The 15,023-nt window shown below is 51.1% G+C and overlaps 1 protein-coding gene and 1 non-coding gene across 2 annotated transcripts; both read right to left on the bottom strand.

The window, feature by feature from the left end:
- Nucleotides 1-6,322: 6,322 nt before the first annotated feature.
- Nucleotides 6,323-13,416, bottom strand: RPL3 (ribosomal protein L3). The gene is made up of 10 exons (XM_033057890.1): nucleotides 13,338-13,416; nucleotides 12,123-12,315; nucleotides 11,480-11,648; nucleotides 10,477-10,612; nucleotides 9,108-9,294; nucleotides 8,578-8,738; nucleotides 8,202-8,303; nucleotides 7,632-7,727; nucleotides 7,037-7,156; nucleotides 6,323-6,432 (listed from the first exon to the last, which is right to left on the bottom strand). Exons 1-10 carry the CDS (start codon nucleotides 13,338-13,340, stop codon nucleotides 6,388-6,390), a joined length of 1,212 nt encoding a protein of 403 aa, XP_032913781.1. The 5' UTR covers nucleotides 13,341-13,416; the 3' UTR covers nucleotides 6,323-6,387.
- LOC116996125 lies at nucleotides 8,900-8,992 on the bottom strand. The gene has a single exon (XR_004417880.1). It is a non-coding gene; the product is annotated as a small nucleolar RNA U83B (small nucleolar RNA).
- Nucleotides 13,417-15,023: the final 1,607 nt, after the last annotated feature.

Genomic DNA, 15,023 nt, shown 5'->3' with positions numbered 1-15,023 from the left:
TACTCCCCTGGGAAATCCCAGGAGATATTTTGGAGAGCCAAACTCCAAGATGTGTCATCCCCATGCTCACAGGAGGTAGGAAAGAACAGACTCAGCCCAGAAGAGGAAAGTCCACCCAGTTCAAACTGAGCTTGTTCAGCTGTGGAAGGTGGGCAGCAATGACCATGCTTTGGGGAAGGAAAGGAGGAATAAAACTTTCCTTCCCACCGTGTCTGCCCCCTGCAATTAGGAGTGGCTACAACAAGCCCACACGAGCCGGAGTCCCTCGGTTGCCAGCAAAGCCTCGGTGCCCATGGGCAGGGGCAGCCGGCAGGGTGGGAAGGGAAAAGCCAACAGGAGTTCAAGGATTGCCGGTGTACTTGAGACAAGAAAAACTCTCTCTGGTGACACATGCATCAGGTGTTTCCAGACGATAACAAAACTTGCCTGAGGTCATCGATATTTAATTAGCAATGAGTTCGGTTAAACATTATCCCGGGGGCAGGAGGGAGGGGAAAAGGCGCTGAATTGGAGAGAGTTTTAACTCTTTGTGGAGAAAAAGGAGGAGGGAAGGTTGCCTGCAAGGAGAAAGGGTCTCGATGGTTGGACCCCATCAGATTCTGACACTAGGCTGGACCCAGGGGTGGAAAATCTTTGGGGTATATACACCGCTTAGGTCTCCAGGGGAATGAGGTGCTTTTTTACTTTTTCCCATGGAAATGAAAAGCCCTAAATTTGAAAGCTCAGAGCTCCCGCACCCCAGCAGCCCCGGGGCAGCCAAGCCCGGCTGTGGAGCAGAAGGCTGATGGACAGTGGGGCTGGTGGCGTGTCTGGCTCCCCGGCAGAGCCCTCCCAGCCCCGCCGTGCCAGCAGCCGGGGCACCGCGGCGCTTTCTCCGCCGCGGCTGAGTCACAGCCCCGCTACCTGTGTGGGTTCACACCTGGGTCCCTGCCCCGCCGCCGTCTCCGCTGTTTCCTCTGGCACACATCCGACCCAGCTCAGCACCCTGAGGGCAAGGAGGAGCAGCAAGGCATGGGAGAACAGTACTGAAGGTTTTCTTTTAGGGCTGAAGGCTTGGGTTGAAGAAAAAGGGATGCTGAGGCTCGAAGTGGGGTGATGTATATTTTGGCCATCCAAGCACAGCCTGAAACCCCAGCATGCTCCAGGAGGAGATGCTGTAAAGGTACTAAAATCCAGCTATGGACCACCCTGCTCTGTCCTTCCCCAGCCACTCACACGTGCTACTCCCTGCTACCTCCCCCCTCCAAAATCCTCTCTTGGCTGCCCCAAACCTGACACCCATAATTTACCCCTAGATCACAGGGACCTGCTGAAAGATTGAGCATGAGCTGTGCTGTGAGGGGGGACATGAAAAACAGCTGTGTCTCCTGCCCACAGCTAAGCTCCCCTGCCACACCATCAGCCCCTTAATTCTGGGGACACCTGGGAAGGCTCCTGTTTCCCAGAGCAAGAGTATTCCCCTGGAGAGGGGAATGGAAACCTTGGGAGATGAACAGGACAGCACAACATGGCTTGGGGTATGATCAGCCACAGCTTCCATCAGCAGGCTGGTATCCCTGGGGCCAGCTCCTGCCTAGCAGGTAAACCCTCTGGAGAGGAGGCAGGTGAAGCTGGGCTGGTATTTGCCTGTGGCTGGGTGCCAGGGGATGATTTCACTCTGCCTCAAGCAGAGCCTGGGGACAGCTGGCCTTTGCCAGTGTTCAGTGTCACCTCCCTAGGGATGCTGCATGCTGACCCTCCTGCATCTCTGGCCACCGTGGTGGTGGTTGTCTCCCATTGCTGAGTGCATGGGAGGGATCCCCAGAACAAAATGGCCTTTGGTGGTCTGATGAGACCCCCAACACAGCTGCATGGCGAGAGCCTTGGGCTGGGATGAGGCCAGCAGCCAGAGGTTCTAGCAGCAAGGGTCCTGCCTCTGCATCATCTGTGATGCAGACAACCTTCCCAGCACAGGTGTACTGGCTTCCTAGAACCCATCCTCTCCTTGTCACCAGGGCCAGCCACCAAAGAAGAGGATGGATGTGGGACAAACTCCTGCAGGCATCTTGCCCTTGCCATGGGCAAGCATGCTCCTGCTTTCCTGCTCCAGTTGCTGTGACATCCATGGGCAAAGTCCACATGCGACCCATCAAACGCAGCTGAAGTCCTTCAGAAGTGGGAGAGGGAACGAAGTTGAGTTGGGGAAGGTGCAACAGTCCTAGTCCTGTACCCCTCGCCCATAAGCTCTGAAAATTGTGTGCAATGAGGTGGGGGAAATGAGTAAATCCCCAGTTTAGGGGTAGAATAAACAGCAGCAGCAACCCCCTAGGTCTTCGAGCAAAGGAAGAGACTGCAGCCCCAGGCAGGGCGGAGCAGGTCGGCAGATGCAAGAATTTCATCTGCAAGGAGCAAGGAAATGTCCCGGAGCTGTTTGATCTTATTGTATGGAGGGAAGCGGGAGTGGGCGTCCAGCCTTGCTGGAACCAAACAAAGATTATAAATACCTCCGCCATCAACAGCTCCTCACCGACCTGGCCTGCCAGAGCCCCGGGGCTGGCTGATTCCCAACGGGAATAACGAGCTTTGGTTTCCATCCACCCCTCAAACACAGTGGCAGAGAGGAGCAGAGCACACAGCAGACAGCTCCAGCCACAAAGCTGAGGGGGGAATTACCTTGTGGAATGATACATGTGGGGGTAGCTTCTCACTGCCTGCCTGCACAGCTGTGCCCAGCAGCAACAGCCCCTGTTGGCTTAATTCAGTCTCCATCACCACTGGTGTCAATAAAGAAGTTAAAAAATACATATTACAAAAGCCCTGTGATGTGGCATTTGGGTGTGAAGTGATGCCTGAGCCCAGTGGACAGTCTCGGAGGTGTCTCTTAGATCTCCAAGCCAAATGTAGGTATATGTCTTTCCCTGATTCAACGCTTTGGTTTGAATTTGATGCCACACATGCTACCAAGAATGCTGCCTGACATCAGAGTGTTTTAGGGCATGTAGGGAGCTGGGTGGCATCTGGGCATCCAGGGGACCCTGGAGCTGTCCCCACCAGAAAGGAAGGACAGCCCCACACAGTTTTGGGGAAGTTGGGAGTCTGTAGAAAACAAATTTAGTCTTCTCCTGTGCGCCTATCAGTCACCACAAGAAACATGTGATTCCCCAGCACCATGCTGGGGGAAGGAATGAAAAGACTTCCCAAAACTTACATGGGCTCCCTCTCGTAAGTCCTGTGCCCAGCCAGGGAGCAGTGCTGCACCAGGACTACTGACATCTCCACGGCAAGAAGGCCCTGGTGTCCATGGGAATGGGGAAACTTCAGCTTTGGCTTTGCTTTGGCACAGGGAGCTGGAGTCCTGGAGCAGGGCTGCCTGCCACCCCCTTGCCCCACACTGGGAGCGCCTCTGTGGGGAACCACTCCCCACCACATCCATGCCTCCAGGTCCCACAGGCACTTCTAAGGGTTGGTGAGAAGCCAGCAAGTTGTCAGGTACAAAAGAAGACCTCAGGCTGGTGGGGGGTGCTGCAAATCAAACGCACGCCGCCCTCGGAACAGCCCAGTGGAGCTGCTCTGGCAGAAAAGCTGCCGCGGTGCGTGAACCCAGCCACGGCTCCCCCGGGGCACCTTCGTCAGCCCTTCTCCCCCATCGAGCATAGTTGAAGCTCCCTGCTTGTCACTGGGATCAAAGGCAGGGGCCGGGGTGGGAAGGCAGGGTGTCAGCTGGGCCACTTGTGAAGCTGACTGCAGGAGCCAAGACCTCCAACTTGAACCCAATTTCCCGCCCCCCCCCAGGCATCCTTACACACTTCTAAGGTCTCCTCTCCAGCATCACAGCTGCATCTCGTTTCATCTTCGGCAAGGAAAAGAGGCGCAGCGCTGGCTGGGGCCGGATGCTGCTGGAAAAGCGGCTCCCCCAGCCGGGAGTGCCGAGTCCCAGCCCCGCATTGCTGGCAGCTGGGGAGCACCGGGTGCTGGGGGTGAAACCCAGTCCCACTTCCCAGCCTCAGCACTCCCGCCACCAGCTGGGACAGGGCACGTTCCCACGGCTTCTGATGTTATTTCAGCAGGGTCAGGGCTGTCCCTGTCCTCCTGTGGCTCTCGGGTTGGTCTGAGCATCACCAGGGTGTGGGATCTTTTCTGACTGGACTGGGATGTTGTTGGGACTTTTTGGAGCAGAGAATATGCAGGTAAGCAGCACCACCACAGCATTCATGGAGCTGCGGGATATGAGATGACAGTGCCAAAAACTCAATTGAAAATAAATGTAAGTCACTCTTAAACCGTTGGCACTCAGAAGCTGCTGGACCAATGTGTGATCTGCAACAATTGCTGTCTGTTGCACTGGGGATTGATTGTCCCCAGAACAGAGGATGCATGCTTTGCAGGAGCAGGAAGACTGGGAGATGAGAGTTGCAGGGTGGACACAGGCTTTAGGAGAGGAAGGCTTTGCCAAAGCCAGCTCAGCATCCCATGGCTTCACTCCCTACCCACAGGGCTTGGCAGGCTCCCAGGAGCTGCCCAGCAAAGCAGCCGAGTGTTATCGTGGGGCTCCAGGGAACCCTAAGAGGGGCTGAGAGGACCCCCACAGCCCAGGTGCCCCGGCTAAGCACGGCTTTTCTCCAGCCCAGTCCCAAGTTTCCACAGAGGAAGGAGCGCCACCTCCTGACATTGCACGTCCCCAGGATTCCAGGAAACCGCTCTTGTGGGTTTTTTCCCCTTCACCAGCCGCTGTTTTATCAGTCAGCAACAATCGCTTCAAAAATAAACAAACCGAAGTCTGGCACTAGATTCCAAGACAAAGTAACTCTTCCTGCCAGACACACGCCGAGCATCTTCAACAATGACATTCCTCCAGGAATGCTTCCACCTACTTAGGTGCCAGTTTGACTAGGCTACCATTGTCACTTAAATCAGCAGCAGCCCAGAGTTCCCACCACAAGGTATGGTAACACTGGGTGCCTTCAGAGATTTTCTTTAAGGTAGACCATAGTTTGTCATGGATGCTAACACCCCCAGCACATCCATTTATCCTGATAATCCCTTGGATGCATCTGACTGGTGAGATGGAAGTGGCAGCAGGCAGGGCTGCCTTGGAGCCATGCCCTCCCCTAGTCAGCTAATGCAGACCAGCTATAAAAAGTGAAAAGCCCACCTAAGGCTTACAGGTGGGAGAAAAAACCTCACTCCTCAGAGCTGACCATAAACCTGCAGGCTCAGGCTAGAGAGGTTGGGAATTCTACTTTTCTGCATCAGAAGAATACTAATTAAAGGATCTTCTCCAGCTACCTGCCAATTTGAGACTTGTGACAAGGGGAAAAAAATTAGCAGGTGAGACCTCTCTTATTTCACTCGGCTGAAATCAGCCAGCAGGTTCATGTGTTAAATGAGGCTGACAGTGAGCCAGGCAGCTTTTCCAGTCACCCAGTCTGGTTTCTAGGGAAACAAGGTAAATGTTTGGTTTCTTCTTGCTACCTTTTAACTCTTAGAAGGCTCTCATGCACCACCACAGGAAAGAATCTCTTCATCCCACCTTTCCCCACTTCAGGTAAGAGCAAATAGGGCCAGCCCATGTCTGTTTGAGGGCAGTGCTACACTTTGGTGTGAAGGTCTGGGGTTATTGCCTCCATTGCTGCCCTGTCTCCAATTATGGTCAGTGAAGGACATCAAACCATCTCCCTGGGAGCCAGCAGGGTATTTTAGGTCAGGCAGTAACACAACACCAGCAGCACTCACAGTTCTCCTGCCTCCTCAGAGGGTGGGATGCAGACCATCCCTTTCCCTGCCCAGGCAGGCCTGCTTCCTGCCACCTTTCAGCACAGAAACTATGCAGTCAGAAAAATCCAGCTGTTGAGAGGCTGGGATTTCTCAGCATACCTGCTGCATTCTGCTGCTCAGGGACAGCAACAAACAGCATTTGCCAAGTGTGCAGGCTGCAGCCCCTGCCACACAGACACTGGAAGGTTTCCATGGCAACAACCAGCATCCACCAGCTACTACCTAAAATTTAGTGAACTGTCTGGTTTTATTTCAAAACCCATTTGACTCAAAGCTCTCTGTCCATCCAGTTGAGTATTGACAGGTGGACTAATAACTCAGCAAGTACAAACACATTTAGGGCCCCTGCTGCTTTCGCTATTTCACACAATCAGAAACACCTTGCTCTGACCCACAATCTTTGTTCTGCAAAACCACCAACAGCAGCTTCATTTTTTTTTAGACCAACCTGCAATAAGGTTGATGCCCATGACCTAAACTTTATGTGTTCCTTTGGTTTGAGTCACATGTAGAACCTGCAGTCAGAGTACCAGGCTTGACACAGCAATGTATATACCAAGAGGCAGAGTTAATTTCTTTAAAATATTTATTTTTTGGTCTGAGAGCACACAGGCCACAGGACCATTCCACCCATTAGGCTGCCTCCTCTTTTGCAATGCGATCCTTCTTGAGTGGTCCCTGAAAAAAAACCACAAAAAACAAGCTATGTAAACAGCAGTCTGCACAAAAGACATAATATCCCTGCTAAAGAAGTCAAGGCACAAGAAGCCCTCCATGTTCCAACTCACTGGGAGCCCCACACCCCATGCCCACAGCCAGGGGTTCTGGGAAAAGCCGAACCTGGTGCAGCTGCATGGGGCTGACCAGTGGCTCTGGATGTGCCTGAGCAGCAATGCTGGTGCCACCTGGTGGGGAGTCTCCTGCTTACAGCACTCCCAGCTGCTTTCTCCAGCAAGTGACAAACTGGGAATGCCACCACTGTGAGCACCCTCCTCCCAAGCTGCTCTTACAGGAAATGGAGCAGTGCTTGTTCCGTGCTTCAACACTGAACAATTTGTGCCCAAACATGGCAACACCCCCCAGACACCAAGAGCTGTCACAGGGGAAGTGAGACCCCAGGTCCCCTGCAGTTATAACCAAGTTGGCAGGACGAGGCCTCTCAACTGAAGTTTGTTTCACAGCAACTCTGGCCACATGACAGCCCAAAGGCCAAGCTATCAGCTGCCATGAGCTCAAAGACAACAGTGATACACAATAAATGTGCCAGGAAGAGAGCCCTTACCATGAAAGCCTTCTTCTCCTCAGCTGTCTGGAAGCGCCCATGACCAAATTTGGATGTTGTGTCAATGAACTTCAAGTCAATCTTCTCCAGGGCCCGGCGTTTGGTCTGCACAAGCAGGGACTAGAGAGAGAGATGCCAGGTGAGTATGCAGCAGCAGCAACAGCACCCTTTAAGCCTCCAGTACACTGGCTACTTCTTGCCACCTCCACAGCTAATGCCTCCTCAGTCCCTCTGACCTCTTGACTTCAGTTGCTACCATGTGCAAGGAACACTGGACCATTAGTCATCTACCCTGCACCTTTGGCCTTTCACACTGAAGACCGGTCAGCTTCTCATAGCACAAGCCCTACTCTGTCAGTGTCCTTCTGATCACAAGAATCCTCAAGCTTAAACCATGTCCATCACTACAGACAACCCTGCAGAAATTACCTTGTGCCACTTCCAAGGCCATTACTACAAGGTGGGCTGGTGTGGAAGGCTTTTCTTTCTAGCAAGCCACATGACCCCCCAGAACAGCACACATATCACCTGCACCAGAGGCAGCCCAGCTCCCCTAAATTGTTCCAGCCCATGTGACAGCAGGTTGACTACTCACCTTGCGCAGGGTCAGGACCCTCTTCTTGGTCCCCACAACACAGCCCTTCACCATGATGAAGTCATTGGTCACCTCACCGTAGTGGACAAAGCCTCCCTGAGCAAGGAGAGAACAGTCAGTACTCTGTACCAAGCAGGACCGGTGATCACACCTGCCTACAGATCCACACAATTTCTGGGCCTTGGCCATGCCCACATCCACTGCAATCCTGTTTCCAGTACTGCCATTCACTGGTCAAGTTTCTCAATGCAGCCATTTGCTTGTTGCTGTAGGGTTTTTATTAAGAACAGCAGAAGAGGCTGACCCAACAGCAAAAGCTCTTCTTGCCAAGTTATTCCTTGTACAAGTATCATTCAAGGTTTGCAACATCTCTGTCCTATTGCCACATAAATGCAATTTCCATGTTACATAAGTCAATACTGAGGCTGGTTAAACACCACTACCTCCAACAGCAGCTGACTCATTTCAAGAGCTCTTCATTCAATCATTTTGTGACTTATACCAGGCCCATTTGCCTCTTAGGATTGCAGTTCAGAATCAGACCTTTGGCACAGAGTTGCAGCAACTCACCAGAGGGTTAATGCTCTTGTCAGACAAGTCATAATCAGTTGATGCATTGTTTTTGATCAGTTTTCCATCCTTGATTTGGTAACCTTGGCCAATCTTGTAAATCTAAAAATGTAAAGAAAGTCTACTTAGCAAAAGGTAGGAGAAAGAGCCTGTCATCAGATAAAATGCAATTAAATTCTACATAGCCTCAGAGGAAACAGTCTGCTGCACTTGGAAAACACATGGCCATGCAAGAATTTTAATTATCCAACATAACAGACCATGGCCACTATCCCCAAGACAACATTCTAACAGAGCAAAACTCCCCACTCTGTTCACTGTCAGAGAGCATGGGACATCAGGCAGCTCTCTGCTTCCTAGCAGCAGAGACACAAACCTTCTTGTTGATCTCAGTGCGGTGGTGGTAGCCCTTCTGGCCAGCACGGGCCACGGAGAAGGCCACGCGGGCAGGGTGCCAGGCACCAATGCAGGCCACCTTGCGCAGGCCCCGGTGAGTCTTACGCGGCAGCTTCTTGGTGTGCCAGCGGCTGGTGACACCTGCAAGACACCAAAGCAGACTGCTGTCAGGCTGAGATGTCACTTAAATCTTCAACCACAGTTTAAGCCACCCTTCAAGGTGCAACAAAAGGGAAACACAGACCCAGCATCCCAGGAATCAACATTTCCTGGTGAAGCTCCCTCCCCGGCTGTCCCTGGGCTGTGTTCTCAGAAGGAAGGCAGCATGGAATGACTCCTCACGGATGTCAGGCGCTGTGCCCAGCGCTCATTCCATGGTCTCATCATAGAACTGTGACAGCAGTACGGATTTACCTACCCAGCTCTTGGCACGTGGACTTGTGAAAACCCAAGCTCAGGATTTAATTAAAAACTGTATCCTATCAAAGAGAAGGATTCCCATGTGTTTACCTTTATATCCCTTGCCCTTGGTGACTCCAATGACATCTATCATCTCATCCTGGCCAAAGACTGTTGACACAGGCACCTGCTGTTCCAGCTTCTCCCGGGCCCAATCCACTTTCTCAGCAACAGTGCCACCATTCACCTGAATCTCCATCAGGTGAGACTTCTTCTGCCTCAGGGGGAGCAAACGCATCTAGAACACAAAGCATGATATTCAGCTCCTGCTCTTCTAAAATGGACCCTCTATTATTAAGCCCAGCATTCTTTCAGCCCTGGTCTAATCTATTTTTCTAGTACCCTTTTCCAAAATATAAAAATTAAAGAAGGGCCTACATTAAGGGGGAAGGTTGTGCAATGGTGCGCAAGTTATTGCACCTGGAAGTTATATGCCACCCACAAGAAGACTGTTCTCTCACCCCACAGCCACGAGCAAATCCCACTGAGGAAAAACAACTGACAAGGGGCAATAGTTCTAAACTGAAACAGGGTGGATTTAAATTGGACCGAAGGAGGATTATTTTTATTATGACAATCGTGAATCACTGGCACTGGTCACCCAGAAAAGGCCCCACCCCTAGAACTGTTCAGTCAGGATGCACAGGGGCCTGAGCAACCTTGTTGCTGTGAAGGTGTCCCAGCCCACAGCATGGGGGTTGGAACTGGATGATCCTCAAGGTCCCTTCCAAACCAAACTCTTTGGATTGTTTGATAAGGCCTGCCACATTTAAGGCCACTTAATGGGTTGGACAACATTTACAGCTACTTCTACTGTATTTAGTAGAAGGAATGGGTGAGAAAATCAATACAAGTTGCAACACTACCTGTACTGTTTACTATAGGAAATTAATTATATAAAATTAGTCCTCTTACTGCACTTAGAACCAACTGAAAAGATTTAACTCATCTCTCAAGAAAGCTGTCAAGAGCACTGGCAGCTGCGGAGACACCCATCACTCAGCAGAACACCTCCTTCAGCTGAGCAAGAGAAGCCACCAAAAGCCCGAGTGTTTGCAATCCCAACAGAATGCAGCTTGAAACAATGCTGAGCACTCAAACCCCTGAGTTTAACGTCGAGTCTGGTTTTATTTACAGCTGAAATCAAGGGAGTCCAGGTCTACACGGTATCAGCAAAGGACTGAGTCCAAAAAGCTCCTACTACAACTCAGTCTCTTTTGGACACTCCTTCAAAACCACCCACTGGTTGCCAAGGCTATTTAAACATCCTGTAAGCACAGCTCTGTAGAGAATTAATGTGTAATGTGCTGAACGGGGATCAAGCTGCAGGGGAGGGCAAAAATCTCCCTACAGAGATGGATCAAGTTTCAAGTCTGCTCTCTCAGCTGTTTCCAGCACACCTGAGCCCACAGGCACTCACCTGAGTGTGAGCCATGACTCTAATAACCTGGCAGTACTTCTTCATGCTATTGAAATCTTTCTCCAACTGCTTTTTGCCCTCCTCATCTTGCCACTTCTTGCAGTATTTGGTGAAGGCCTTCTTCTTGGACTTGTGCCTTCAGGAGCAGAGCAGAGACAAGGTTTGGCTAAGCCCTTCATCAATCCCCAGGAAAGTGGGGTGAGCGGAAGGAGTTGCCACCTCAGTTGGCTTTGGCTCATTGCCAGCTTCTAATGACTCTTTTCCACTGGCAAGCGGAGCCTGGAGCTCATCAGACAGTGGCAAAATTGCCAAAGCTGAGCGGAGCTGCCATGAATTCCAAAGCACATTAACATTCACGCTACAGAAAACAAAAGACTGTAAGGAGATGTCAAACAATAACAGAAAAAACCCAGATCTTTAAAGCAATTGTGAGAGGACTGTGATTTGCTTCAAAATACCCTCATTTCCCTCCCTTGTGTGCCCGACAGCAAGGTCGTTACTAAAACACCCTTGAGAACTTTATTGCTCCACTCTGACGTCTTTTCAGCCTGCCAAGTTCATAAACAGGCTGGAAGCTCCAGACACGCTGGAGCCGCACTTGGGCAAATGCACACTTTCAATCACAACAACAGTGCCTGGAATGGCAATCACAAGTGACACTTGTCTTCCCCTTTCCTGAGAAAACAGGGCTACAGTCAGGACTCGACACTCAACAACAAGCGCCAGAGGCGATTTCCTTATGTCCGCCCGTCGAAGTATCATCACGTGTAGCCTGTTAAGGAGCTCTCAGGCAAACCCAAGGCCACCACATCCACACCAAGAAGGGAACTACCCAAAGTTATGCTGCCACCCTCATGGAGCCATTCCTACAGCCTATCCCATTATTAGGCTGTCTGTCAAGGCTGAGCACTAACTGCTAAAATGCCGTGCTAGGATCATTGCAACCCAGCAGTAAAATTATGAACCATGGCCTGAGACCAGCCAAGGGCCTGCACTGTCTCACCAGTTCTTGTAGAAGCGGCGCTTGCACTCATCGCTGATGTGCTCAGCAAAGATGGTCTTGAAGCTACGGAGACCACGAGGAGTCTGCACGTAGCCCACGATGCCCACAATGACCATGGGAGGAGTCTCTATAATAGTGACTGCCTCCACCACCTCCTTCTTGTTCACCTCTGGATGGAAATAGAAATACAGCACAATTAATTCTAGTAGCAACTCTTGAACACCACCTGTTTTTTCTCATTCCCAAGTCGACCATGAGAAACATCAATGACTCAAGTTCTTTTCACAGAGATGATGCAGGATAAAGCAACCAGCCCTGAAGTCATAATTTAATTTCTTGCAAAAACTTTGAGGCTGCCTCAGGAGAAAGGTCAGCAAAGCTAGATAGGTAAAATGAATGGCAGCAAGGAATACATCCAGGACTGGACAACCTCCATAAAAAACCCAAAGGCAGCTGACTGATGTGCCCCCTTTCAGAAGAGCCATCCCAAGGAGCCTGTTACTGTGCAGTTAAACCAAACCAGTGGTTACAGCAGAAATACACTACCTACTTGGACTTGGAACTGAGCTGCTACTGAAGGGGCCACCTGCCACCATTCCTGACCAAACCCACCTCCTGTTTCAAGAGGAACATTGATACGTACTAGATCCAGGTCTGTCCACTTCCCGGACAATGTGGGTCATGCCAGCTTTGTACCCCAGGAAGGCGGTGAGATGGACAGGTTTGCTGGGGTCATCTTTGGGAAAGCTCTTGACCTTGCCCCTGTGCCTGCTGCTGCGCTTGCGGGGCAGGAAGCCCAGGGAGCCGTGCCTCGGGGCCGAGAACTTGCGGTGAGACTGCAGAGAGAAAACAACACTTAGAGAGCTTGCTACAGAGACTCACTATGCCCACTGGAGGGCCAAGGCCAACTCTGTCTTTGCCTTAGAACACGAGTTTTACAGATAACCAAGACATTTCACATTCTAGAAATTCCCAGTATCACCTATGGGGCTTCTGAAATCCATTACGTTACAGCAATGTAATCCCCATGCAATAACTATGTAATTCTCAGATTTCTTTAATGTCCCTTCCAAGCTTATTCTAAGATGTCCCCAAGCGCCACCCTAGCCAGGGAACCAAAGAAACTGCACTTTGGCCACAGTGTGCCACCAGAATTTCAGTCCACCCCACAAGTCTAGAAAATGCAGCACAGACAGCTTCACATTTTTCAAAGAATCGGTACCAATATAAGCCTTACAAAAACAATTTTTCAGTTTGCAATACTGCAGTAAAACAGCATTTTAACATCCACCTTTGAGTCAGTCGCTCTGGGTGGAATTCCAATATTTTTTATTTAGTTTCTTCCCTCGAGTACCACCCCTGAAGCTTCCCTCCGGAACCTGAGAGCCATGTAAAGACCGGATTCCATCCACAGAACTCTCAGCCAAAAAAAAATATTTACCCAGCCAATCTCACACGCAAACTGAAGAAAAATACCGTGCAGCTATACACGGAACTAAAAATAAATACGGTTTTATTTTAAAATACTCGACACGAGTTACCCTAAGAGAAGTTTAAAGCCCCAAAAAAGGCCATAAACACAGGAAGCTCTCCGGAGAAAAGCTGCCGCCGTTCCTAGAAAAATGAGCCCCCCAATGCCCCCACAGCCGCCCGCGCCACCCGAACCCCGCGCCCTGCCCGGCACCGCAGGGGCCCGCCCGGCCTCCCCGCACAACGCCTCGCCCGCGCCCCGAAATGGGCCCCGCACGGCATCCGGCAGGTGCCGAGGGCGGCGGGCGCGGGGCCGCGCGGCGTACGGGGCCGGGATGGCAGCGATGCCCGCGGGATGCGCGGCAAGGCCCGAGGACTCTGCACCCACCATCTTGTCCACGCGCCGGGCCGGAAGGGGCGCCAGCCCCGCGCGCAGCCTTTATAAGCGCTTCGCCTCCCGGTCTCGCGAGAGAGTGGGCGGTGCCGCGGAGCGTGCGGCGCTACGGGCGGCGAGCGCGGCCATAAAGGTGCGCGGGCAGCGATGCGCGGAAAAACAAGATCGTCCAAATCTTCGGGCGGGGCTTGTGGGGAGCTCTGTGCGCACGGTCACCGGTCATAAGAGATGATGTTTATTTCACTTCTTTAATTCCATTTCATTCTACGACATTTCATGAAATGAACGAAATTTTGACATTTCACGTCATGAAATTTTGACATGTTTCATTTAATTTCATCAAGTTTCATTTCATCGGTTCATTTTATTTCATTTAATTAAATTTTACTTCATTATGTTAATTTCATTTCATGAAATTTCAAAATTTCACTCAGTTTCATGAAATTTTGAAATGTCATTCCATAAATTTTCATTTCATTTCCTTTCATGAAATGGAGTCTCAAAATTTCATTTCATTTAGTTTCGTGAAATTTCATCTGTGTCATTATAATGAACATGGGCGTTACTCCACTATTACTTGTGGTACGGAAGGGGATGCAAACCCAAGGCAATGGTGTCAGTGGAACCCAGAGCTAGCTGGTCTGGAGCCTCCTGCTCATGGGGTACCCAGAGTTTGCCCTCAGGATCTCCTGGGGCTCACAGATAAGGATGTGTTTGCTAGCTATGCTGGCACTGCAGCTCATCTTCCTAAAACAGGGATGCTCCATCCCTGGAAAGATCCAAGGTCAGGTTGGACAGGGCTCTGAGCAGGCTGCTCTGGTTGATGTCCCTGCTCATTGCAGGGAGGTTTGGACCAGATAACCTTTAAGGTCCTTTCCAGCCCAAACCATTCTATGATTCTGTGGCAGGATGTGATGGAGGAATGTTCATCTTCTACTACCAACCCGCCTCACAAAAGGTGAGGAATGGCTGCTCACTTTTTGGAACTTTGGAGAAGCCCAAATTACTCTCAAGGCTTACTCTGGAGTGCAAGATATGTACCTAGCAGTCTCTGCCTCCTAGAGTCAGGAAATCTCCCCAAAATCTGGACTCCCCATGTTCATAGAGAGCCTTTTCTTGCCCTCTCTCAGGGACACAGAGTGTGGCATTTGTTGGAAATGTGAGAGAGAGCCCCAGGCTTTGCTGCAGAGTGATCTTGAGGTTCCCTGAGCGTCTTTGCCCAGAGCAGGCACTTGGTGAGGGGTAATGGGTTGTGCCGAAGGGCCCAGCCCTACCCGTCTATGGGGGCCTCTCTGGGGCAGCATCCCAGAATGGCAGAATTGCTGGGGTTGGAAGTGGCCTCTGGAGATGACCTAGTCCTTGGGCAGGGACACCTAGAGCAGGTGACATGGGACGGCATCCTGGTATCTCCGGAGAGGGAAGCTCCACGACCTCCCTGGGCAGCCTGTTCCAGTGCCTCTGCCACCTTGAATGTGAAGAACTTCCTCATGATGAAGTGAAATTTCTCGTGGTTTAGCTTATTGCTCTGCTGGGCAGCACTGAAAAGCGTCTGGCACCATCCACCCACCTCTGAGATATTTATATGCATTAATGAGATCCCCTCTCAGTCTTCTGTTCTCCAGACTGAACAGGCCCAGCTCCCGCAGTCTCTCCTCCTAAGAGATGCTCCAGACCCCAAAC

The sequence above is a fragment of the Catharus ustulatus genome, chromosome 4, assembly GCF_009819885.2.
Source record: "Catharus ustulatus isolate bCatUst1 chromosome 4, bCatUst1.pri.v2, whole genome shotgun sequence".
Classification (NCBI taxonomy): Eukaryota; Metazoa; Chordata; class Aves; order Passeriformes; family Turdidae; genus Catharus; species Catharus ustulatus.
The sequence above is the reverse complement of the archived record's forward strand: the minus strand, read 5'-3'. Positions and strand labels throughout refer to the sequence as shown.

Coding starts and splice junctions, on each gene's coding strand:
- RPL3 (XM_033057890.1), bottom strand. Junction 8,739..9,107: donor CAAGGGCAAGGGATATAAAG/GTAAACACATGG, acceptor GGTGTCTTGCAG/GTGTCACCAGCCGCTGGCAC. Junction 6,433..7,036: donor AGGAGAAGAAGGCTTTCATG/GTAAGGGCTCTC, acceptor GTTTTTTTTCAG/GGACCACTCAAGAAGGATCG.